The 25,429-nt window shown below is 41.2% G+C and overlaps 2 protein-coding genes across 3 annotated transcripts in view; one reads left to right on the top strand and one right to left on the bottom strand.

The window, feature by feature from the left end:
- Window positions 1-2,624, top strand: part of uts2r2 (urotensin-2 receptor 2) — a 22,366-nt gene extending 19,742 nt beyond the window's left edge. The window contains exon 9 of the mRNA XM_058620319.1: window positions 1,925-2,624. Within this exon, the coding sequence (XP_058476302.1) occupies window positions 1,925-2,061 (137 nt within the window). The 3' untranslated portion in view covers window positions 2,062-2,624. The remainder of the gene's footprint in view (window positions 1-1,924) is intronic.
- Window positions 2,038-14,339, bottom strand: LOC131448158 (urotensin-2 receptor). 2 transcript variants are annotated; one of them, XM_058620317.1, is made up of 2 exons: window positions 12,759-14,339; window positions 2,038-2,124 (listed from the first exon to the last, which is right to left on the bottom strand). In XM_058620317.1, exon 1 carries the CDS (start codon window positions 13,885-13,887, stop codon window positions 12,799-12,801), a length of 1,089 nt encoding a protein of 362 aa, XP_058476300.1. In that variant the 5' UTR covers window positions 13,888-14,339; the 3' UTR covers window positions 2,038-2,124; window positions 12,759-12,798. The 2 variants fall into 2 exon arrangements, with proteins under 2 accessions (XP_058476300.1, XP_058476301.1); XM_058620318.1 differs by lacking the exon at window positions 2,038-2,124 and adding an exon at window positions 7,692-8,935.
- Window positions 14,340-25,429: the final 11,090 nt, after the last annotated feature.

Raw genomic sequence — 25,429 nt, 5'->3', positions numbered from 1 at the left:
GACCGCCACCTATTGTCTTGATTGCTCGCATTGTTTTGCTTTCAGCGTTAATTCTCTTGTCTTCTTTATTCTAATTGGGTTTTCAATGTGAATTCTATTGTTTAACTGCGAGGCACTGATTTCCCTTGACATCCTCTGCTGATGCAGTGCTACAGGGATTTACACACACACACTACCACCACCATCATCATCATTACTATTCCTTGGGAGTAAAACAGAGCAAGTGAAATTGGGGTTCCAGCTTTTTATTCACATTCACATTTTGATTCACACTTAAATATAAATCTCTTAATTACAAGTCACAATCAAAGACGGAACAATGTCTGTAGGAATGAAAAGGTTGTGTTTTAAAAAAAGGAACCTGGTCAATAAATAGCATATTAGCAGCCATGGTGAAGCAAAAGCCTGTGATAGATGAAGACAATTTAACCTGAGGCGGCTTTAGTCCGAGAAGAGAGATGATGGTCAAAAATCTCTCAAATCAGACTTTTGAGAGAATGCCTTTCAGCATTTCTCTAAAATACAATCCTGGAATAAGTCGAGCGAGGCTTTGTGGCCACTTTATCTGTCTGTCTCTCTCTGTCTCTCTCTCTCCCTCTCTCCCTCTCTCCCCCCGCGGTTCCACTTTCTGCCTCAAATTTCCATCAGTTCCGCGAGCAGCACCGCATAATGCGTAGACTTTGAACGGCAGTGTATTCCGAGAATGAGATTGTCGTTTTCAAGATTGAGGCGGCAATATTATTAAATCTGGTAAATACAGGGATGGAGTCAGGACACGAAGTGGAGACTGAAAACATACAATACTTTTTTTATTTGATGTGAGCATATTCGCATAAATGTGACAACATTAACAAACTCATTTTCCGTTTGGTCTGAACGCAAGTACATTTATACAACATAGACCATATCACATAGTTATTCATATGAAAATAACATTTCAAACGGTTTGTCGACTTGGCCCGGGAATCGCAAAAGTCGGACACTTTTGACAGAAAAAAAACTCGTCAAAAGCGAAGAGAACTTCTGGTTTAAGTAAACAAACGGAGCAGAATTCTCTCCACTGTCCTCGAAAAGAAGAGGTTTATCGACGGACTGGTTTTTGATCAACTTTACTCGAGAACCCCTCAAGCACATTCTGGCTCTTCTGATGCGACTCGAAAGAATTTGAACAAAAATAATGAGACGGAGGGACGGAGACCAGCGATGATGAAAAGAAGCAAAGTCCTATCTGATGACGTCCAATCAGACGACGAATAATGCTGCTCTGTTCTGCCCAAAATCCGTCAGTCTGTCGAAACTGGGACAAAACCCTGAGTTTTGAAACTGAAGTGAGGCCAGGAGCGTTTCCAAAAGTCTAATTTTTGTGGCTCTTGTTTATTTAAGGTTAACCATCTCCTCGCTCACACTCCTGCCACTTTATTAGGTACGGGGACAGCTAAATAGGGGACAGGAGTGGCAGCTTGGTTTCGTTTGTTCTACCGTTTTGAAGCAGTCCGTCCATTCTCCTTTGACCCGTGTCATCAACAACTGCAGAGAACTGCAGTCTATTTTCAATTCTCTGTGAACTCTAGAGATGGATGTGTGTGAAAATCCCCACTAGTTTCTGGAATCATTTTCTTTGGCACCAGCAAACCTTTCTTCTACCTTATTCTGATGCTTGGTTTGAACTTAAGCAGATCATCTCGACTATGTCTACACGCCTATTATGTATTTAGCTGCTGCCATTTGATTGATATTGATATTTCAGAGGTTTACTGTATGTTTTCCTTTTGCAAAATAGTGTCCAGACTCCATCTCTGCACGCAACAGCGTTGATATTTCTCATTTAATCTTGTAAAGAAAGCGAAATGCATGTGGTGTGTTCCAAAAATGTGGACTCGCTTTAAAAAGTCCCCTCTTGTTCCTTCCTCTCTCTCACCCCCAGGACGAGTCTCCTTCTTCTCGTCTGGCTCGGAGAACCTCCACCGCGTGGAGAAGGTGACGTGGGGGACGCGCTACGCCATCACCGTGTCCTTCACCTGTGACCCTGCGCACGCCATCGCCGATCCCGCTCTGCCCTGAGGCACTCGCGGGGGGGGGAGGAGGTGATGACACTGCTCACTTCCACTGGGCTTGGACAAAACCCTGCAACACAGAGGGAGGACAGGAAGAAAGGACAAGTGAGGAAAGGAAAAAATAGAAAGTGACATTTTATATTGAGGTTACAGTCGACACCTGTAGCTTAACTCCTTTTTAAGCGATCGACTTGCTGCTCTTAAAGGATCATGCCACACAAAAAAAGAAACCACACGTTCACCCTGTCGTCTGACAGAGGTGCTTTCCTGTTTGCCACTGACGCTTGTTCTTTTTATCCAATTTTCTACAGCATTTGCTTTTTTTTTTCTTTTCTTTTTTTTTTTTTATTGCACCATCTTAATCGCCGGTATTTAGACATATTTGGGTTCCAGGCAGGTCTCGCCAATCTGCTCTTCTTGATCATTCAGCGACGACTCTCGCAGAAATTGCTTTTTGACTGAAAACAGTCTCCAAGAGGCTGAAGTGGGATCGTGTTTCTCTCTCGTCTCCTCCATGTGGTTTTCATTCTGAGGAAAGTTGTTCAGTGGAGACATAGATGTAGATCGGGGGGGGGGTTCAGCCACTGCATCAACCTTACATCGCTAAATCCCGGCTTATACGTGACCCCGCCCGTGGATTAGGAGGTGTTTTCTTCTAAGAAGAACCCTCTCCTTTTATAAAAGTGATTGCGCCTTCTAGTACGTTTACCGGTTAACTGCAATGAGGTCAGTGAGAGACGGTTTGAAATAAAATGCTGTCAAAATCTGAGGTGAGTGAGTGTGTGTCTCTTTGCTCTTCTGTTGAATTTTGAGTTTCATCCACAGGATTTTAAAATACTTATATTTTGGAGATACAGATTCCTTGATAGCAATTTGATCAAATACATTTTCACAAAAACAGTATTACATTACACATTATGATAAAATAAAATCTCATATTTTTTATTTATTTCCTGTACCTTCATTCATCAAACAAGCACTATCCGCTCAAAAACACAACAACCTCTTCTTTTTGCCAACACATGGCAACACATTTTTAATATTGTTAATTCATATTAATATATTCCCAGTAGGTGAGACTAAGGAATTGAAGTGTGACCTGTTGACTCAAAGCTGTCTTTCCATCTCTGAAACTCCATGTGTTATAATTGTCTTCATCTTCCAACTCTCTTGCAGACTCTTTCCCTTTTTGTAGGTTTCTTTGCTGTGTAGGCAGTTGGTTCTAGTACTGGAGCAGCAGTCGTTCCACCACAGACACCTGTATGCAGGGTAGTGCCTCGCCTCGGCTCAGCACGGCTTGACTCTACGCGGTTCGGTTGGTTTTCTGTTACTATTGTACCTCCTCAATGTGGGCGGAGTCATCACAGCACGGCTGTATGATACCGCCGTGACTTAGTTTTACACGCAACACACACAAACTAGTGACTTGTAAAGTAGTTGTTTGCGTTGTACAGAATCATTAGAATCAGTTCATTAAAAAGGCAATGTTCACTGTGATTCTTGTATAGGACGTCGCGCTCATTCCAGTGACGACACTCTCTGACCAGTCAGTGGCCGGCAGTCTGTCGACATCAGGCATAGTATCGGCTCAGCTCGCTTGGAACCTCGCCAGAGCAGGTATTAAAAAAAAGTACCAGGTACGATCACTAACGGAAAAGCAAGTCGTGTCGTGCTGGGACCATGTAGTGGAAAAGCGTCATAGGTGAGCAGACAACAGAAGGTGTCCTCTCTCTCTTTGATCTGCCCTGTGATTGATCACAGGTTCAGTCCCATTCTTCTTTTCCATTTCATCCGAAAGGAAAAGAAGAAGATTATGAAATTATTGATCAATAATGTTTTTTTAAAACTCCTGCCTTTAAGCACTTCAAACACCACTCCCGACTTGATTGATTGCTACCATATGAACTTCTATGCACTTCCTTTGTGAGTCAGACAGTTGAGGAAGTGTTTGACTGATCCAAACTGTCATATCTTCAATAGGTGCTTCTGTGCCTATATTTTCCACAAAGTTCTGCTTCATCTATTTTGCAGTTTCAAGCACAAAAGCGCGATTGTCCATCTTTTTTTTTTTTCTTTTTCGGTCTTAACCACATGAAATATTTAGCGTATTGATGGCGGATGGTCTTTCGTGTTAATTAACGTAGAGTGACTGTTTTTGTGTGATTGTCAGCGACGGTTCTTGCCGAGCGTCACGGTGGGATTTGTCAAACGTCAGTAGCCGTTTGGGTTCCAGTGATCTCGGTGTTCTGTTTTACTCTTGTTCCATGATACGCAGCTACTTTCCCTGCGATCACCAATGAAAACAAACGTTAAGTCCAAATAAGTCAAGAACTCCACGTGTGATTATGAGCAGCTCAACTTTTCATGATTGCGGTAATTGTTTTTAAAACTTTATTTACGTTGGCTCTTCACTACAAGACATTGTTTGGGTCCATTTTTGCTAAAATGCACAAAGCCCCGTCACAAAAAGTGGTTCAAAACTAGTTAAAAAAAAAAGGGATAGTTGGTGAGGAAAAATAAAGGAAAAACACATTTTAGAAAAATGCTCACTTAATAACATCTGCACCTGTTTAAGTCTACTGGATCTTAAGAATAAATATGCCATCTTTTTTTTTGCATTAAAATTTGGAAACGACACTTCTCCTGCACCGAAGTTTACATCACAGCACTCGCACTAAATACTAAACCTTGCCGCGTCCAAGGACATCGGGGCACGCGGCAAAGTCGGCGTTGATAACGTGCGAATACCTCACACGACCTCACTGTTCCTTTTAACGCGACACCAGAGCTACCGGCAGTCGTTTTCTAGTAAATTTACTCACCGGTCGCTGAGGTGTAATCCATGGTTTTACAGCATGTCATAACATTGACATATAGTGGTGGACACGCTCCTTGCACTTGTCTCCCGAAATCTATTTCACGCTACGCCAAGTCTTGACAAGCAGACTAATGTGATGTCGTCTCCCCAGTGGAAGAACTTTCCCTTGCTTTAAGATCCTGACATGAGGTCATTTCGTCACCCTTAGTAAGCGCATTTCACGAGGGTTGTCTCCTTCTTTATTTAAACTGCTATAACCCCCCCCCCCCCCCCCCCATAATCTGATTACAAAAATGCTGCTTGGGGTTTCTTAATAGACACCAAACCAATCAAACTGGTTAATAACTGAGTTATTATGACATCTGAGTATCTAAACCTCAATTCGCCCGACTTGCTGGTTAAATTGAGTATTGTACGTTTATCATGAGGTTTCCTCTATGATGTAAACCGACTAAGACATGTGATAACGGTTTTGTCAATACAAATAAGCCAATGATTTGATCTTCTGTTAACAATAAAGGTCTAACTTGTCAAAATTGACAATATAATGTGAAAGAGATGGAGTTTCTGATATCTGTGTGACGTATTGATCAAGCAGGTTAATGGATTCCTTAAAGGTCTAAACCTCAAAGGTCCTATTTATTGTCATCCCGTTTTAATTCAGGCAAGATTAGTTGTTTATTTTCAGTTTCTTTACATAAGAGTGGTGCCTCTTCACACAAGCGTTGATACAGTAATCAAAGAAAGCCTTCATAGTTATTAAGGAGACGAAGGCGACTGACCCGCGCAGTGCTCAGCCAATTTTCACAGAAGTGCAGTTCCAGTTTTTAAGCATCTCCACTTTATCATTCAGACCTATTTTTAAACCATTTCTCACAAATGGTAGAGTCTACATTATGCAGCTAATAGGCAAAGATAAGATGTTCATAAAGATGTTCATAAAGTGGCACTTACCAGGAACACATCTGAATCACCTGATAACCCATAAAAGACATGGGGAAAGATTTGTTCTTGTACATTAGTGTGGAGCTAAAGGTGCTGCGTGCTCTGCCAAAAAGGAAAGAATCGAAAGGGAAAATCTATTGTTGGCTTTTCAACTATTTTATGTCACAAAGACTTCACTGTGTTTTTGGTAGATTGCCCTTTAAGCAGTTGTTAATTATGAATTTCATACTCAAACTTATCTTTTAAAGTAATGTAAGGTCTTGTCCTTAAAATATAAATGTTAGATACTTCCTTTTCACTTTAAAACTTTTAAACTTTGCAAGGTTGGTCTTGTTTTTTTCGTCCATTCGTCCATAGTCTGCCGCTTAACCCTCTCTCTCAGCATTGGTTTTCCATGTTTCTCGTCATTTGAAAAGAGCCGGTCCGATGTTGACTCTCTCGATCAGACAGCCGTTTCGTTTCCTGGTACCAGGTACTTTTTTTAGTACCTGCTCTGCCGAGGTGAGCTGGGACCATAGGAAGAAAAGGGGCTTAAGTGATGATGATTTATTGGGGAATATTGAGATAATCGAGGATGCCGCGTTTCGCTCTCGAAAACCTTCTGTCATTCGATGAGCTGTTATTAATTGCACTTAGTGACTAATTACCGCCGTTATAGTAATCAGTGTTTGCCAGCTAGCCCCTATTGCACACCAGCGTCCTCATGACATAGTGAGAAGTCAGACTAATCCATATTTAATGAAAGTCTGGTAAGAGTCTGCCAATATAAGCAGTTACAAAGCTGTAAACCATTGGTCTTTTGCCATGAACAGTGTTTTAAATATAAAAGTAATATCTGTGTGAACCGTAATGCAATATGTGACCTTGATTACACCCAGAGCTGAGACAATATAGTTTTATGTTTTCATCATTTTGGAAAAAGTTATTTCCTCCAAAGCGAAAAGGGAATAACTTTGCACTACTGAACGCAAACGTTTAATTCAATTTTTAAGCTCAAACACTTCTTAGTTGGAGGTCAAAAAAGCAGGACTGGGGTTTTAATCAAATATTTCAAATTGCCAGATTTTCTTCCTCTTCACAGACATCAGCGCTTTTGGATGCAGACGGTGAATATAATTTGAAGTTTGTAATGTTTCATTTCGCTACTTTTGACTATTTTATTTGCACGAGTGGAACTGTTCAGTATGGTACGTGTTTTTTTGCGTTTCTATCAGGAAAAGTACCAAAATAACTGGCCCAACCGTTCCATTTTTCAGTACCCTACCCTTGGTGTACCAGAGTAATGGTACGGTACAGTACAGGTGGAGCTTGTCCCTTGACAGTCAGCCAATTCGGCGGCAGAAAAGCGTCCCTCCCCTGCGCCCGAAGTCTTTTCTCATACAAAGTTTGACTTTGTGTTGTTGAGACAAACGAGCAGAAAAAAAAGAGCTGCTGGATTTTCTCCGTTGTCGTCTCTTGTGTCACCTTTGTTGTCGGTGCACCGTTAAAATGCTACGTATCTCGCTGACACGGCCATCGGGCACACGCACACCCCCGCCTAGATGCCGGCGGCTTTTCAGTGAACTACAGCCGGTATTAAGAGTAGAGATCACAGGACATGCAATATTTGACCCGCGATAATGATAATATCACAATATCTGCTTATAACTAAGGAACACACTTTTTCGCTGTCCACCATTATCCTGCCATACACTTCTTCAGTTGGTTAAAGGTCCATTGGATTAGAATTTGTGACTGTTGGTGAGACTGCAAACTGCAGCTGTTGCAGTCTCCATGAATTTACTTTGGCCAGTGAACTTTCACAACTTGAAACTGACACTGGCGTCGTTCATGTTTGCTCAAGGACATCATGTGGATGGATGGATGGATGGATGGATGGATGGATGGAGAACGGCTGGTCTGAGGGGAATAAATGAGGAAATAGAGAACTGAGACAGTTTCTCAAGGAAGGATCCTTAAAACGGCTGAATTCCAAACATGTTTGCTTCCTCTGACTTTCCTTGAAGGACTCTTTCAATATGCAGGCAATTCTCCAAAGAACGTGGCGTAACAAATGGCAAGCGACAGCAAAGCTACAAGACCGACTGTTCACATGCAAGTGAGCGTATTCTTGGCGTTAACCATACATTTGTCATAACTTTGGTTGGCCGAGACGTCTGGCAGTTATGTAATTATGAGCACAGAAGGAGGAACCTTCTCATTGACGTAACGTCTCTTCCATTCATACATTTCCAGAATGCCAGTCGGGGGAGTCTTGCCTAGTCTCTGTAGGACCTGACTTGGAATGAACTGCTCTCCCCTACTGAGGAAAGACACCCAAAGCATACTGAGATGAACACAGAGAGAGAGCAGATCATGGCTGAAGCCAACAAATCCCTTCTGGGCTCCACGTATTCATGTATGCAGCTTTAACTTGATGCGTCCACACAAAGCAGCGTGTATCCAGAATTTGCACTCACGGAAATGCTGCGGAGGGTCTTCAGTGTGGTGAGGTTAAGCACAAAAGCATCGGCTGCAATCAATTCTACAAATTTTGGGATCGTACAACATGCAATTTGGACCTAGTTTGATCCTAATTATGAGGAATCAGACTCTAAGGTCTTTTTGTTCTGTCTGTGTTTTGTCCAGACATGCATATTACTGCCTTCCATCTCCCCGTATATGCACAGCTGCTGCACATGCTCGTGTGTGTGCGATACTGATACTTTAATAAGTCAGATTAAAGTGAAAGGGCCCCCATTCTGCACTAGAAGCTTTTCTTAATTAAAGAGTTATGAACCCTTCATAAAACATGAGGCACATTTTGTGCACGACTCATTAAGATAGTACCTGCCAAAATGAACATCCTGAACAGAAGGGACTGTCACCTTCCCCCGTCTCTGAAAATAGGTCTTGATGGGTGTGAGCTCAAAATTCTGCAACCAGCTGTGAGAATCAGTCTCTCTCTACACCTACACTCCAGTTAGGTAGGTGGCAGTAATGAGCCTCTAATCCGGTTTGCCAAACGCAGTGTCAGGGTCTAGTTGTGAAGGTACACCACCAAAATACTGCTTTGTCTAAATCCATGGTTCTCAAACTGTGATACGTGAGCGTCCTCTGGTGGTACTTGGAGGAAAATCTGAAAAAAACAAAACAAATAATGACAAAATAATAAGGACAAGTTTGTTCAAATACCATTTGTCCAAAAATGGCCTTTCAAGCGGAGATGGCGGCCTTCCTGTAGGACTTACAGCAAAGCCGTCATTGACTTTTTGGACCGTCCTGACATGATTTACACGTGTACCAACTTTCGTTCATGTACGTGAAACACAAGACAAATAGTCACCTGATGAATGCTGATTTTTTTCATTTTCGTAAGCCCCTCCTTCTTCCAATTTTCCACACTTTTTTACCGAGTGACTTTCACATGTACATTTTCAGTTTGGGGGAATGGGAAAGCCCTCAAAAATGCGATTCATTTGAGGGAATAATAATATGAAGAATAATAACTCATTCAATTTCAATAGGGTCCTCCACACCTTGTGCACTCGCAGTCCTTATCTCTCGCTTCATCTTAATCTAATTTCTCTATGCCAGTGTGTGAAGTATATGTGAGGAAGATGAGAGAACAAATGATCTTTTTGGGAATAAATCTGCCTGTATTTTAACGTTGGTGATAATGGTGTTACTTCAAAAGCTCAATATTTTCTCAGGTGGTACTTGATATAAAAAGTTTGAGAATCACTGATCTATATATTTTATAGTTTTAAACAAAACTACTTTGTCTAAGTTTTCAACATTTTAAAGGCTCCCTTTATTAGGCACATCACTCTGACACGGATCACTTTCAAGACGGCAATGTAAAAAAAAAGAAGAAGAAAATCCATTACCAGCTAAAGCCCTGCACCTGACGACATTAGCACCGAAAAGCAGGCACAATCCAGCTTTTGCAGCAAAATGTTCCACTTCAGTAAGAACACGAGTTCACACGTTTCTGATTAAGCCTTTCAGCTTCCCTTGTCTCTTTCTTTATTTCGCAGTCTAGTGATGGTTTGGTCCCAGCGGCTTTGTATGTGAAGACTGATGGAGGTGAGGCAGCGGCACGACAGCTATGTAGCACGAGTGAAGCGAGACGGATGCAAGAAGCTCCAATGGAAAGCTTAAGAAGTCCATTCTACTGCCAAAAAATAAACCTGGTAAACAACTGCCCGGCTATGGTCATTTACAGCTGCTGCTGTTCCTGCACCTTGCGGCTCCAAGTTTCCAGGATGCAATCTGTATGTAAGTAGTGTTATTTTCTTGCGTAGAAGAAGGAGAAGAGCCATCTCTCTCAAGTGGTAAGACATGTAGATACACTGTCAAGTAATAGCTCAGAATTCAGGAGGGAGACAGAAGGAGAGTGGCCACAGTTAACAGAAACTGGCAGAGATGCATCTGATCTGTAGGTGTTTTTGGCTCTGAGTTTATTCCAGTAACGGGGGTGTGTTCACAACTCTAGTAGGACACGTGCAAATTAGCCAAAGTGATCGGCCCGGCAGGCAGGAGTGCATGTTTTTGTTTCTTTCCTGTCAGAAAAACGCCCCTGCGTGTGGGCTCAGATCCGTCCCTCTAAATTCGGACACAATTCACTCATAGTGGGACTGCTGTGAGAGACAAATATGTTTGCATTGGGACTGAGTGGAAACCTGGCAGTAGCAGGGTTAATTAACTGATAAGAACTCCTCTGTATTCTTATCACAGTGCTGTTGTTTTTCCTGTGAGATTTGTTCTTTTTTTTTTTTAAGTTGAAACTTGGCTTAAACTTGTGGTTATGATGTTGGAACAGATTGCACAGTTTGGGGGGGAAAATGACACCATATGAGTTTTATATTGACCCCATATGGATCTCTCTTGTAACGTTTACTTTTGCCCAATAAAAGATTCCGTGTGGGGACAATAAAGTACAGTTGAATTGACTGATTTGATTTCTAAAAAAAAAAGAAAAGGCTGAAGCGACAGCGGCGAAGATAAGAAAACATTACGTTCTGCAGGAGGTGACGCTCCACTGATGGCTGCGTTTCAGGATGATCGTGTATACAGAGCCTGATAATAAAGAGAGTGTTTATTTTCTTAGTGATATGTGCATTTAATTTCATTTATTCTCCACATTAACACCAGTATAGAGCTATTGTGATTAAGTGCACAAACTGTAATGTTCTACCACAAGTTTCTTTACCAGTTTTGTTGATGTTATTGTCTCCTAGTTACTTATTTTCTTATTTGTGTTCGTTGTTGTAGAAGATTTATTATCTCCAGAGGCTCCGTGCTTATCTCCAAAACAAACGGACCCGCGGTTAAATCCGGTTAAAAAACAAAAACGAACTGACTTAAGCCGATTAATAATCCATATTTCACCAGTGGTGTTTGGTGAACGTGATGCGGGCCCTCGGAGGATCCACAGGCTGAGCTGTGGGTAAATCTTGCTCTCTGTGTTCTGCTGAGAACTTCATATCCAGATCCACACTTAACCCTTCATTCTGAGTAAATAAAACATACAACACCACTGACTTAACAAAAATGACTGATCTCCTGTCGCACCATTACTTAATATCCAAACACAAAAGCTACACAAATATCTACTCGTACTTAATGCAGAAAAGTTACATAAAATACCTTAAATTCAACTAAATATCCCCCCTGTAGACAAAGGCTTACTCTCTGTACATAACAGGTCTGGACCTCTCGAGAATTTCACAGTGAAAACTTGGAAAACAGGAAGAATAATTAATGCCACATATTCCCTTAGGGCTCCTGCATATATGGCTCTTCAGGATAAATCCTTTAAGTGCTTCTTGGATTAAGTCTCAATGGTGGTTACCACAATTTATTATTATGATTCAATTACATATTGTTTGCAGACATGATGGATTATGTAATTTGTGGTAACATGGAAGACATTCGAGGTTCATTTGGACACACTTCCTTTGTAAGACCTGAGGGAAAGTTCACCTCAGCAGCAATGGATTTAATATTCCAGTGAAATGACTGCAGGATATAACCTGGGGCTTTCACACAGAGGCTCCCCCCGGGCAACAAACCTGCGCCACATTAATCCAGCCATGTTCATTTTAACAGAACTGAAACTTTCCACAAGTTATAGTCTCTTTTATCTAAACTAAGTTACTGAAAGTGATAACGCATTTAACACAGATGGTTATGATCACTTGGGCCTTTAGATTAACACAGCTCGTGTTTAAGGAGGTGAAAGACAGGTTGTTAATGATGCTCAGGGCAGAGATGGTCATAGTATTAAGTAGGCTCGTAATTATACGGACATTTCCAGCCACAATTATCTCTACCAAAATAATTGCGATTCACATTATTATTGCAATATTTATACATTTTTTATATTCTTAAATGTAAAGCGGCAGAGTTTTCTGTCTGTAATCCACCATCATTTGGTTTGTGTTCGTTTTTGTTTTTGAAAAATGTGCAAAAAATTTGGACCAATGCTCATATTTGTGCACATTTACAGCAACAGTTGACTGAGGGAAACAAATTAATTATGTTAATATAATGTTAATAGTGTCTAATGTTACAAAAACATGTTATTGTTGCTAGGAAAAAAAGCTTAATGTGATTTAGTTTGTGTAACATTGCTGATAAATGCTAGTTTGTTGTCAAAACACGACTTCAGTTGCCAAAAAAAAAGTTCCAAAAACAGGCTACTAACTTTACCTATTTCTTACTGAGCATCTTAAAGTGAAAAACAATAACAATTATAAACAATAATCTTAAATTAAATAAGATGTTCTGAGTGGCTTGTGGCACGTAAGTAAATCACTAGGACTGTATGGTGGAGAGCTGGACATGGAAAGTTGGTCACATGTGCTTTTTTTCACACTCTGATCCACGCTGGCAAATGAACGGTGGGGTGCGTTTTTACGCACGGGTCTGTGCGTAATGGAGAGGTTACTACCTACCTATTGCGCCTCATAGAAGCTCCATCTTCTCTTCCACGAGTCACTTCAGTGTTCCCATGACCAGCGTCTCGGAGTTGAACTCAAACTGGTTGCTGGACGACGCAGACTTTCCCCAGGAGTAGAGGCTGGGCGGCCGCTGCTTGAAGGAGGACGTGTACCTGTAGAAGCTCCTGTGCCGGTTCTTCAGATACTCCCTGTAGTTCTTGGTGAGCAGCGTGTAGAGGAACGGGTTGATGCAGCTGTTGCTGTAGGTGAGACTCGCCACCAGGTAGTTGATGCACGTGTGCGTCTGCGAGGCCAGACTCAGCGGCTTGGTGTGGTAGAGAGGCAGCAGCTGCCAGATCCAGAAGGGCAGGAAACACGCCCAGAACACGAGCACGATGGTGAAGATCATAATCAGCACCTTCTGCTTCGGTGAGCGCTTGTTGCCTTTGCTGATCACGGTGTTGCGCTGGGACTCCAAGTAAGTGCGCGCCAACTTGACGTACAGGTAACCGATAATGAGCCCAGGTGCCATGATGCTGGTGCCAAACAGGACCGTCACGTAGACTTTGTACGCCAGGGGCGCCCTGGTGGGCGCGCACATCCTCTTCACGCCCCCGTCCGGTGTTTTTTTAGTGGTCTGCGAGACCATGATCATCATGGGCAGAGTGAGGAGCAGCGAGAGCAGCCACACGCCCCACGCCAGAGCTTTGCGGTAACTCTTGGAGCGCCTCACCGTGTCCAGCGGCTTGATGACGGCCAGGTAGCGCTCCGTGCACATGACAGTGAGGGTGAAGATGCTCGCATGCATGGTGAGCAGGTCCAAGCTGAGCAGGATGCGGCAGCCCACGTCCCCGAAGTACCAGTCCTTTAGGAAGTAGGTGGACACCACGAAGGGGATGGTGGAGAGGTAGAGCAGGTCCGCGAGCGCCAGGTTGATGATGGAGATGTACATGGAAGTGGCGAAGCGGATCGAGTGACACATCACAACTAGAGTGTACACATTCCCGGACACGCCGATGATGTAGACGACGGAGAGAAGCGTCCCGAAAGTGGAGGTGATGGCCAGGTCATGGTCCACTGTCCCAGAACCAGCGACCCGCGGCGGACTCGTGTTCGCGCTGATGATGGACTTGTTGTTATTCATCTTCTCCTGACGCGGTTTGTTTGGCTCCGCGCTCGCGGACAGCTGCTGCTGGTGCTGGAGAAGTTTGGGAAGATGCGCACCGGCGCAGGTTGTCTCTTCTTTCACCGCCTCTCCGCGCTCTGCCTGCGGCTCTCTGCCCCTGACGTCACCACGGAAACACTCGCACACCGAACCCCTTTACACGTGAAAATGTACAACATAATCCAGCCTTTTAATGAACGCAACTGCCTTTTAATCCAGACGAAACGCGATCAGTGAACACAGCACGGAGAAAAGAGAGTAGAGAGTGTGTGCGTGGACGCTGACACGGTTCCGACAAAGAAACGACTGATCCCGACGCTTTAGTAAAAGTTTGGCACAAGCACTGACGACATACCTGCTGCTGCAGCGTGTTGTCAAACAAATACTAGACCATTCTTATCCACAAACCATTGATTTTTACGTAAACTTTATGCGTAAAAATCGCCCTTTTTAATCCCTCTGTTAATCTCCAGCGTGTCACGGACTCACGAGGATCAGCCCACGAGTCAAATCAGCCCAGACTGATCGCATCCTGCCCGTGTCACTGATCACACAGCATCTCATTCACAATATAACAGAGAGCCAATTAATAATGTATTGGTCTATAAATTGACCAGCATTCTCACATAATTAATGAACACTGCGCAAGGATTACGCAACAGGTTTCACCTGAAGGCAATTAAGATGATCAATCACTTATCTGAGGCTGCTGTGTCAGGATATTATTTTAGATTATAGATCTCACACTTATTCATTCATCACAGTCTGAAATGAGTCAGCACATCACCGCAGTAGCCTACAGTTTTATTTATTGGCTTTATTTCATACATGCAATAATATTGTGTTTTCAGCCTCTATCATAGACTTTCATTGTATGATTGTTCATATGATGACATTCATATTGAAGCTGCAACCAGTAAAGGAAGCAACACATGGAAGCAGAGACATATGTAGCCAGTGTTATCCATACTATTCCACATTTATTGCCATTTTCTTCATTCATAAATCAATGTATATGTTTAGAGCCAGCGATCGTGAGCCAATAATCTTTCCCAGACAGCAGCATAGGTGCCCTCAGACTCATACATCTTCTGCCGATTGGTCCCCGACTACGACACTGTACCATCCATCTTTCAGGCTCAAAAAGCGTCCGCTGGCGGCGTGTGCAGAGAAGCGTTGCACGTGTGCATCAGTCACAGTTTTTAGTCTCAGCTCATCAGAGCTGCACCGAAGCCCGAAATTTAGCTGTCATTAGTTGGTGTGAAAGTGCAGTGGGGGGGGGGGGGGGGGGGGAGACAAATGGGGGAGGTGAGAGGTTACTGTGACCGCCAAGTGACAGTCCAACTAGCGCCCAGTTAAAGCCTCTCACACAAATAAGCAGAGAGGTTGGAGAGAGTTGTCACTGGAAGAGTCATTAGCGCGATTTCCAACATAAGGATCAAACCGAACAATACCAAATTGTACATCAGTTTTTTAACGAATGAGTCTGGTGTATTTAGCGACCGCAGCCGTTCAGTTGCATTTCAGTTCAGTGAATCTAATGATTCAGTTACACCGAAAACATCTGCTTTTCAAGTCACTAGTTTGTGTTTGTGCACAAATGACGTCACGGCAGTTTCATGCAGCTGTGCTATGATGACTCCGCCCACATTGAGGAGGTACTACAGTCATGGAAAATGAACCAAACTGCGTAGAGTTGTGCCGTGAGGTGACGTGCCATGTTGTGCCATGTTGTGGTGGGACTGTATAGTCGAAAAGTGCCATTAATATTGGTATTGTAATAATAATAATGTATTTTATTTTAAGCGCCTCTTCAACACACACATTTTTTTAAGGAAAAAAAGTGAACATGATGATAAATTGAATGTATAGCGTCCTCCTTCTATAAAGAGTGTTACATAATGCCACAAGGCTGCTCTGTTTTCCCTCTGGCCTTGAGCTTCCGTTGTTGACAGAGGAGAGCTGCAGATAAGCAGAGGTATTGTGAAAAATAATATGTGTCTGAATGTAAAGTGCAGGTCTGAACCTCAGAAACACTTGTTGAAGTTTCATAATGTGAGAGAAAGAAATCAGGACGGAGATAAGCACAGAAAAGTGCAGATGATTGTCGCTTATGTGCCAATTGCACCCTCGTCTTTTCAAACAGGCACTGAAGAGCAGACGTTTCCTTAAAATCATACAGTATATACAGTATAAACACACATTCAGACACTTTCTGGAACCTTCACCAGCAAATTCGCACTAAATGCCCATGTGAGAACACAGCAGGGAAATCACAGCCGTCATGTGTCCCTCGCTCGAATGTTCTGGAAATGTTCCTGCCACATTTGTTACACGACGTGCTCGGCAAACTGTGGAGAATGTATTCGTCCATGTGTTCATCCCCTTATCGGGGTCGTGGGGTCAGCAGCCGTGCCTATAAGGGGAGTCGCTATGATGACTGAAGTTAAGATGAACAGTGTCATGGACTGACACGTATACTCAGCTCCTGTTCGTTCTCTGCCTGTCATCTCACTTGCGACACTTTTGGGCTTTTCTATGTGATCTGGGGGTCAATGTGCGTCTAGTCTGGTTAAGAGGGAGCTGGTCGAGAGGAAAAACACTGGGTAAAAAAACAATTCTATTCTCTCTGCGTGGCCACAAATGACTGTTGTGGCTACGTAATACTAATTATATGTGCTGTGTAAAGAGCTGTGTAATCAAAAAAAGGGGGCACAAGAGTGCTGAAGCTGAGCACGATGGAAGGAGATCGAGTAATTGAGTTTTATATAGGTTGAGAATGAATTAAGTAAAGATATCATCAAAAGCCTGGTATTACAAGGAGTCATTAGGAAAGATATTCACAGATCGGAACTTCCGCGATCAATAACATTTAAATTGTTGAAACCCAGGGGAGACATATTTAGATTCACAGAGACGTAGACAACATTTTCTATATGTTACATGTAAATGTCACAGTGTTACTTTACATGATAATACACGGCCCCTGGGATCCGGTGTCACTGACGACTGCATGTAGAGATCAAAGCAGTTTCTTCAGCTCTTTTTGATGAAAATGAGTTTGATACTTGTTGTCTGTGTCACTATGATTCAAAATATACAATGTTTGGTTCAATGTTATATTTTGTACACACGTTATACTTATTTTCTTGGCCACAAATTAGAGCCCCCCCCCACACACACACATACAATATGTACATACAATTAACACAATATTCCATCATGCTATCACACTAAAGATATTCACTGAATTTCAAAGTAAATGTGCTTGTTTTGATATATTGAACAATGTCCATTTCAAAATACTAGCAAATTTATGATGCAAAATAAATCTACTGTTATACATTTTTTGGTGACGCAATAACCGTCTTCAATATGCTTGGTGTTAAAGGGTTAAAACACCAAACAAGCTTCTATATATGTCATTTAATGCTGAATATATTAATAAACATTTAATAATGTGGGTCTTATTAGTACAATTATTAAAAAATATTCCAACCAGTATATTTAGTATTATACCGTGTGACCCAATTGCACGACACGGGAGACGAGTACGAAAATAAACAATCTTTTATTTTGAAAGTGCAACGAAAAACCACTCATAAGAGGGAAAAACTACTAGCAAAAACAAGGGCGAAAGCTAACGAACAAAATCACTAAAGCTAAGAAACAAAAAGACACTCTTTTCGAGGGAAAAACTACTAGCAAAAACAAGGGTGAAAGCTAACGAACAAAATCACTAAAGCTAAGAAACAAAAAGACACTCTTTTCGAGGGAAAAACTACTAGCAAAAACAAGGGCTAAAGCTAACGAACAAAATCACTAAAGCTAAGAAACAAAAAGACACTCTTTTCGAGGGAAAAACTACTAGCAAAAACAAGGGCATGACAAAGTAGCTACAAAGTACATGCTACAAAGTAGCAAAGAAAAGTACAAAACCTTGGTCATGACAGGGCCACAGCCAGTTTGAAGGAATGTTTTAATTCTAACACACATTCTCTGTTGTTAATGTACGGTATGACAGTAGACATATAATTGAAGAACAATATTGTTCAGTGTGGCTGTTGATGTTCAGATAGCGTGACTCGCTAAGCTAACTCAAGCCTCGGGAGCACAAGTGTCCCAACAACGCTCCAAAGTCTCAGCAGGGAGGCCCAGACATTGGTCTGGAGAACGCCTGGACCCAATTTTCCAGACATTATCCAGAGCTCGAGTCTGAAAACATATTTGGAAATGTAGCAAAACGGTGAACTGGTTTTCTTCAACCGCCACTCACTACAGATTAGTGAGGGCAAAAAACAAACAATCCTCTTGAACTTAAATGGGTCAACATCAGTTTTCTCTCCCTGTATCATTATTTTATTAAGTTTTTATACGCTTACACTTTAGTAAAACAAACTTACAATAACGTGTGGATAGAATTAGCGGTGTCTATGTTATAGGATTGGGCAACTTAAACGGCTCAAGGCTGTGTTTTGTGGCTGTTTCACAATAAACGCGAGCTCATGGTCTCATCTATATTTTAGCAGGGGGATCATGTGGATTTATTCTTCCCATATGTATGAACTGTATCATTAAAAGAGATTTGGATGCACAAATCCATAAGAGTCGGGGTGACAGGGTGCACTGTGCACACCAGAGAGCATCAGCTGAGCAGAACAATATGATAAAAAAAGAAAAAATGAAAGGAAAAGTTACCTCAATCTGCATGAATGAAGTGTGAAGGAACGAGGACTTTGTGCCGAGTGTCGCTTCGCTGTGAACACCAGCTTCTATTTTCAGACACTATGAGCTTGAGAAATCTTACACAAGAGGTGAAGGGAGGGGTGAGCAAATCAGACTTGTGTAATTGAGTAAAAATAGCCTTCGCTGCATAATCCCCGAGCTTTTATTCAGAAACTCTTGACAACTAGTAAATGATTTCACCTCCGCTGCCTCGTTTGAATTGGTGACTTCAAACCGTGTGCCGTGTGAGGCGGACTCTGTGGCAGCTGGAAATTAGGTAACACAATTTTACAAAGGGGCTGTTTTTATTTGATTGCTCCGCTGTCTTTGTCGCCTCCACGGACTCCTTGTTTGTATGTGACATAAGATGGTGGTTTCCATATGTAAGAAACGCTTATTCTAGGCACACCAAACCCCAAAAAAGTATAATTTCAAAGTGATTATTCAGTTATACAAACATACTTATACGCGATACATGGTCCACGATGCCAATAATATCACGATACAACGATTCTGTGAGACAATCTTATAGCGATACATTGTGATATTTGTCCACATGAAGAAAACAAAACCTTAATTAATTTGTTCATTAAAATAACAATATTTGCCCTGGCATATCAATGATTGTATTTGGATAGTATATCCAATTTCAGCCAATAAACTATCCTATATGTGACCCTCTGGATCTTAAAAGATGTTTTTAAAATGTGCAAGAATAAGACTAAACTAAACTAAACTAAAAGGAAAAGGAGGTGAACAAACAGTCGCCATAACAACCAAATATGAACAATAGTTATTATGATTTTTTTATGTACTGACTACTTTCCCACCTCGGCAGTATTGATCAAAAGTGGAATCAGTTCAAAAATCCAGAGAGTCGACAACTGTTAGAGATAATGTATCTGTGTCTTCTTCAATAACATGTTGCCATTGTGTGTGTGTGTGCATGTATTTAAATCTTTGTGAGGTCCAAAAAACACACACAAAAAAACTGTCTTTGTGAGGACATTATGATCTTTTAAGAGCTTTTTCCAGGGTTAAGACCATGTGTGTACTTGAATTTATATCTTTCTGAGGACATTCTAACGTTGTGGGGACATTTTGCCTGGTCCCCACAAATATTAAAGGATTTTTCAGGGTTAAGACCATTATGTCAATGATGTGTGTCCTCAATAATACTTAAAAACAAGTTTGAGTGTGTGTGTGCGTCCCAGGTATTTCTGATGTTGTGGGGACCCAAATCTACAAGTGTACTCAGTCACATTATGGGGACTGTCTTCCTTTTGGGGACAAAAAGCGAGTCCCCATAACGTAAATTAATACATTTTAAGGTGAAGACATGATATATGGTTAGTATGTGTTTTGGGTTGTGGTTATGGTTAGGATAGTAGTAGTTATGGTTAGGGTTAGAGTCAGTCTCCAGGAAATAATTGTTAATTAATGTAATGTCCTCTGAAGTCATGGTCCTCTGTGTATGATAATGCGAGTGTGTATTTATGTTTTGGAATGTGGATGTGTTTATAAAACCGGAGACTTTACTGTCGACTGTGCACACTCACTTACCATAATGATATTCAGTGTATTTTGGTCCATGTACACTGGGATGCATGTAAACAACCAAACGACTCAGCTGATGATTGAAATGAGGAGACAAGGCCTGTCAGGAAGTGACAGGAAAAGAGGGAGCGAGGTCTGTTTGTGTGGCTGCCACTCAGGCGCAGATCAAGGCCTGTCTCTGCATTGCTACATCACAGGCTTCAAAATCATCCAAAGAAACCTGTGTTCCTTTAAGCCAATATTCTTTACATCTTATTTACATTTTAATATCGTGTATCACGTTTGGTCCGACAAGAAAAGGAATGAGCCAAGTTGACGTCAATGTCTGGAAAAATATAAGTAGAATTGGACGTCGTTGAGCAAACGAAAAGAGGAATGTAAAGACGTAGTCAAATACATATGCAGTACATTAATATGGAGTTGTTTTCCCAGCTTCCACACTTCTTGGAAGACTTTCCTCCAGATTTTGAAGTGTTTCTGTGGGAATTTGTGCCCATTCATTCACAATCTCTGTTCCAGTTCATCCCAAAGACTCCCAGGACTCTATGCGGGCCAGTCAAGTTCTTCCACACCAAACTTATCAACTTGCTTTGTGCACTGGTGCACAGTCATGTTGGAATAAATACAAGGTCTTCCTCAAACTGTTGCTACAAAGTTAGAAGCCTAGCATTGTCCAAACTGTCTTGGTATGCTGTGTTCAGTGTTTAGTATCGGACCCTCTTTCAAAAAAGTGACTAAGGACAAATCTAGAGACCTTTTCTGGTCTCGCTAGCGACTTTTGGAGACACAGCACAAAACAGATGTGAATTATGACGCACTGATTGTGACAAAAATCTAGAGGCGCTGTGGAAAACGCAAACCACATGGATTACCAGGAATTCTTTTCCCCTGGTAAATACGTTCCTGGAAATGCTGGTGGAAAAGGGGGCTATTATCCTTCATTGGAGATAAGGGGCCTAGCCCAAAGCCTGATTGAAACACCTGAACTCAGTACTGAACAGATGTGGCCAAATACTTGTGTCCACAGAGAGTACGTTGGCCACACTTTGACTCCGTACGACTCAATTAAAGAGAGGAACACTTGAAGCAGACTGACCTGACAAACTGAAAGGACTGACCTTGTGGATGATTCACATTTCCTGTCTTTGCTTGTGAGCGTCCTCACTTTACATCTTTACCTGTGTCTGCTCATTTTGTCCTTTCCTCATTATGCGGTTGCTTCCGTCTGACACTGTAACCTCTGCAGTCGTTCATTCTAGCCGTTTAACTCATTTAAATTTCTTCCCACCGCTGCGATGCTTGTGCCTCCGCTTTCGTTCCTGCAGCTGAGCCTTAATCCGACTAATTCTGTGCAGAAGCAAAGGTGCAGATCGATACTCGGATAATGTACACGCTGACTCACATACCTCTCAATGCCTTGATGCACTATTTCCTTTATCAAAGCAGGCGCTGCGCGTTCCGCTGACTGAACGCTCGCTCTGCCTCCATTATCGTGCCTCACATGATTTCCACCTCATTTAAAGTGGTGTAGTATCTGACTCAGCTAAATTGTCTAGACTGTGTTAGAGATGTGCATTGAGAAGTAAACAGGAACTTCCTCATGAGAGAGTTGACTTTGCATCACCTACAATCTGGGTACAACAGAAGTCTGTATGCCAGACCTGAAAACAATGCTTGTAAAAGAAGCGCAGATGCTTCCTGTGTTGACTGAATGGCACCGATGTCAAAACCTGAGCACTCTAAGATGTACGATCATGAGAATGTATAGAATGAGCTGACACAACTTGTTTCCCAGGAAAAGGGGGAACAGTCAAATGTGGGGTTTGAGATAAGGATGTTAGAGAAACCCTTAAAAGTAGGTACCTGCTCCTAAGCAGGCAGAATTGTTCGGAGATTCGGCAAGAACATTCTCCTGAGCTGCTGCAGCGCTCGGTCTGATGCTTGACTTAACCAAATAAAATCCCTTTTGTTCGGTACGAGTCTTGTGTCTGAGGGGTTCTTTCTACACCATCAACTCATCACCTATCATTCATAAGAAGAAGGAAGCCTGAATAAAACGACATTTTGGCGTCACGAACGGGGGGGTATTTTTGTTCCTGGTCAGCAGCGCCAGCGGCCTCTTCAGGTGGACCCACTCTCGCTCCCAGCCGGCATTTAAAAAGGTGAGTGTTTTTCTCACAGTGGGAGCCAGTGGGGGTTTGTTGATTTGGCTGTTGGTTTGCGGCGGTCCTGTGGGCACACTGGAAAGAATAATTTGTGTGGGGACAGGCTGCGGTGTGTTGATGGTGCAGAAGCCTCGTCTAAATTTGTTTTTATTTAGGTTTAAATAAAAAAGGGGGGAGGAAGGTCCCCTCTACGAAGAGAAAGAGATTAAAAAAGTTAGAATAATTAGTAGCGATGACTAGACTATTTGTATACTGCAAGGGAATAAAGTCCCTGTAAGTCATGTACTTTGGGCGGAAAGCGTGAACATTTTATATAATAGTCAAAGAGAAAGAGATTAAAAAAGTTAGAATAATTAGTAGCGATGACTAGACTATTTGTATACTGCAAGGGAATAAAGTCCCTGTAAGTCATGTACTTTGGGCGGAAAGCGTGAACATTTTATATAATAGTCAAAGAGAAAGAGATTAAAAAAGTTAGAATAATTAGTAGCGATGACTAGACTATTTGTATACTGCAAGGGAATAAAGTCCCTGTAAGTCATGTACTTTGGGCGGAAAGCGTGAACATTTTATATAATAGTCAAAGAAAAAGAGATTAAAAAAGTTAGAATAATGAGTAGCGATGACTAGACTATTTGTATACTGCAAGGAAATACCTGTAAGTCATGTACTTTGGGCGGAAAGCGTGAAAATTCAGCTAATGAGTGACAACACAGTAAGTTGAATATGCGGTGCCAGATTTCGAAAGAAACTGTAAGACATGGTATTCTTCTACTAAGTCAAAATTGAGCATAGAAGTTGTAAAACTTAAAGAGAAGAAGAAAAGGAAAATCTCTAAAGGAAAGAAGTGAAATCCCATGCATGGGTTTATTAATCAAAGAAGTGAGACTGCAGATTAAAATAGATGAAAGTTGAGGTTTATAGCGTGCACGCATGGAGAAGAAGTTTATCAAGGATAGATAATCGTGGAAACTAAATTTGGGAGGAAAAAAACGGTATATAAATGGATCGATCCTAGATGACTGAGAGCAGAGAATGAGAAGAAGAGAGAACGTTTAAAAAAAAAAAAAAGTGTTAAAAATTAAGATTTCTATTAAAGTCGACGTATAAATTTAAAAATTGAGATTGGGTCAAATTTAAAATTTGGTCAAAGTGTTGTTTTGTGTTGTTTTGTGTTGTTTTGTGTTGTTTTGTGATGCTGTAATTTGTGTGGCTGGCTTTATGTTGTTTCATGTGCATGTGGACATAAGCTCAGGCTGTAGAGCTTGTGTGAGTTTTTTGTTTTTGCATGACGTCATTGCATGCTGTGAAGCCAGAAGGGCTGCTGAGGAAGAGATGGTCCTTTAAAGTGACAAATAAATAACAAATTTTACAAGCGATTACAGATTGTTAAAATACATAAATAAATAGAAATTTTGTTAGAGTACAGTCTGGCCAGACATTATATGTAGAATATTGGAAAAAAAACAGGGAAACGTTTATAAATCAGATTAAGAATTGGGAAAATACAATAAAAGAAAGTTGAAATAAAATAGAGTCAAATGAGATAGCATATTTAATGGAGGTATAGCTTTTTTGGTAGTTTAGTCTTCAAGGGGAAACTTTAGAAGAGAGAATGCTACTATGACAAAAAAGAGACCATGTTTAGAACATTATCTCATTTAATGTTTGATCTGCTGTAGGCAGCAGATATGTAGAGAAAAAGGGTGTGGTAGTTTGCGTAAGACGAATTAGGTGTGTTTGGAATATATATATATATATATATAAAAAAAAGAAGTTAGTAAGTTAGAGTTCTTATTTGAGCTGAATGTATTACACCACGCCTGTTAGGCTATAACTAATAATATAATAAGACTAAAGGAAGAATAGGTTATAAAAGCTGATTCCTTGTAGTGAAAGAGTACAGCTGCTTTGGTAGGGAGAGCTGAATCTTTTACAGGCTACACTCACACACACACATTGACAGAGAGATGGGGGGTTTAGCAAACTGCTCAGGAAAATTGTAGAAAGAAGCATGTACTAGAAGGATAGGTTGAAGGTTTGATTAGAAGGTTTAAATAAAAAAATAAAAAAGAGAATAAAGCAACAGTACTAAATAAATGGACACATCTATTAAGTAAATAACAGTAACTGGGAGTTTTGTATTAAAAATTACCTAACAACACACAGATTATTCATAACTGTTAAATTAAGCTAGAATAGAAGGGTTCTGATTGAGACTATACAGAGGAGTCTGCTTTTCTGAGGAAGCTAAGCCGAGAAATTTGATTCTTTGGAAAGAGCAGGATTTCCTGTCACTGTGGAGATGATGGCGTGTTAGTGGGGCGGAGTTAGCTCAGCTGTGAAACCTTAATTTGTTTCTGTGTCTATCTGCATAATATTGTATGTGTTGGTTAATGAGTGGGAGATCTAAAGTAACACTAAAGACACTAAAGTCCTTGGTGACTCTCGAACAATGTTAGTGTGGTTTATGTAGCTGTACGTTTTTGGAGTGTGAATGTGAATGGATAATGGGAGAGTTGGAGTTATTTAAGAGTGTGTTGAACAGTCCCAGTTAATGAGATTATACTAAGCGCTTTTGAATCCCCGTTATCAGCGGCGCAATTTACATGGGTAAATGGAAGTGAGTTACACGTGAATTAGTTATTTCATGAAAAATTAATAAAAGGTTTGCTCTGAATTGCACCTTCCCAGAGCAAACAGGAAACAGGGAAATTAGTAATTGTCTTATGCTTGATGGTAGTTGCTGGATACGGCAAAATTATCGTTGAAATCACCCATTGGTGTCACCAAAAGATCCAAAAGATTGGTAGATAAAATGCAGTCTATAAAGCTGAGTTTATAAATTGTTTAGGATTTTGCGATTAAAAGAATAAATAAATAAAATTGAATCATTATATAGATCAACAATTCTTTTATGACGATTGGTTTTAACAGGTGATATTATTAGTTCATTTAATTAGTTGAATTATACATGGTTTGAGGCGAATGATTATATTTGTTTTGAATGGTTGGTTAGGGTGTACATTTAACTGATGTGTTCGATGCAATATGTATAGGTGCAAAGTATTCAT

The sequence above is a fragment of the Solea solea genome, chromosome 21 (assembly GCF_958295425.1).
Source record: "Solea solea chromosome 21, fSolSol10.1, whole genome shotgun sequence".
Lineage (NCBI taxonomy): Eukaryota > Metazoa > Chordata > Actinopteri > Pleuronectiformes > Soleidae > Solea > Solea solea.
This window is presented reverse-complemented; position numbering and strand designations above follow the sequence as displayed.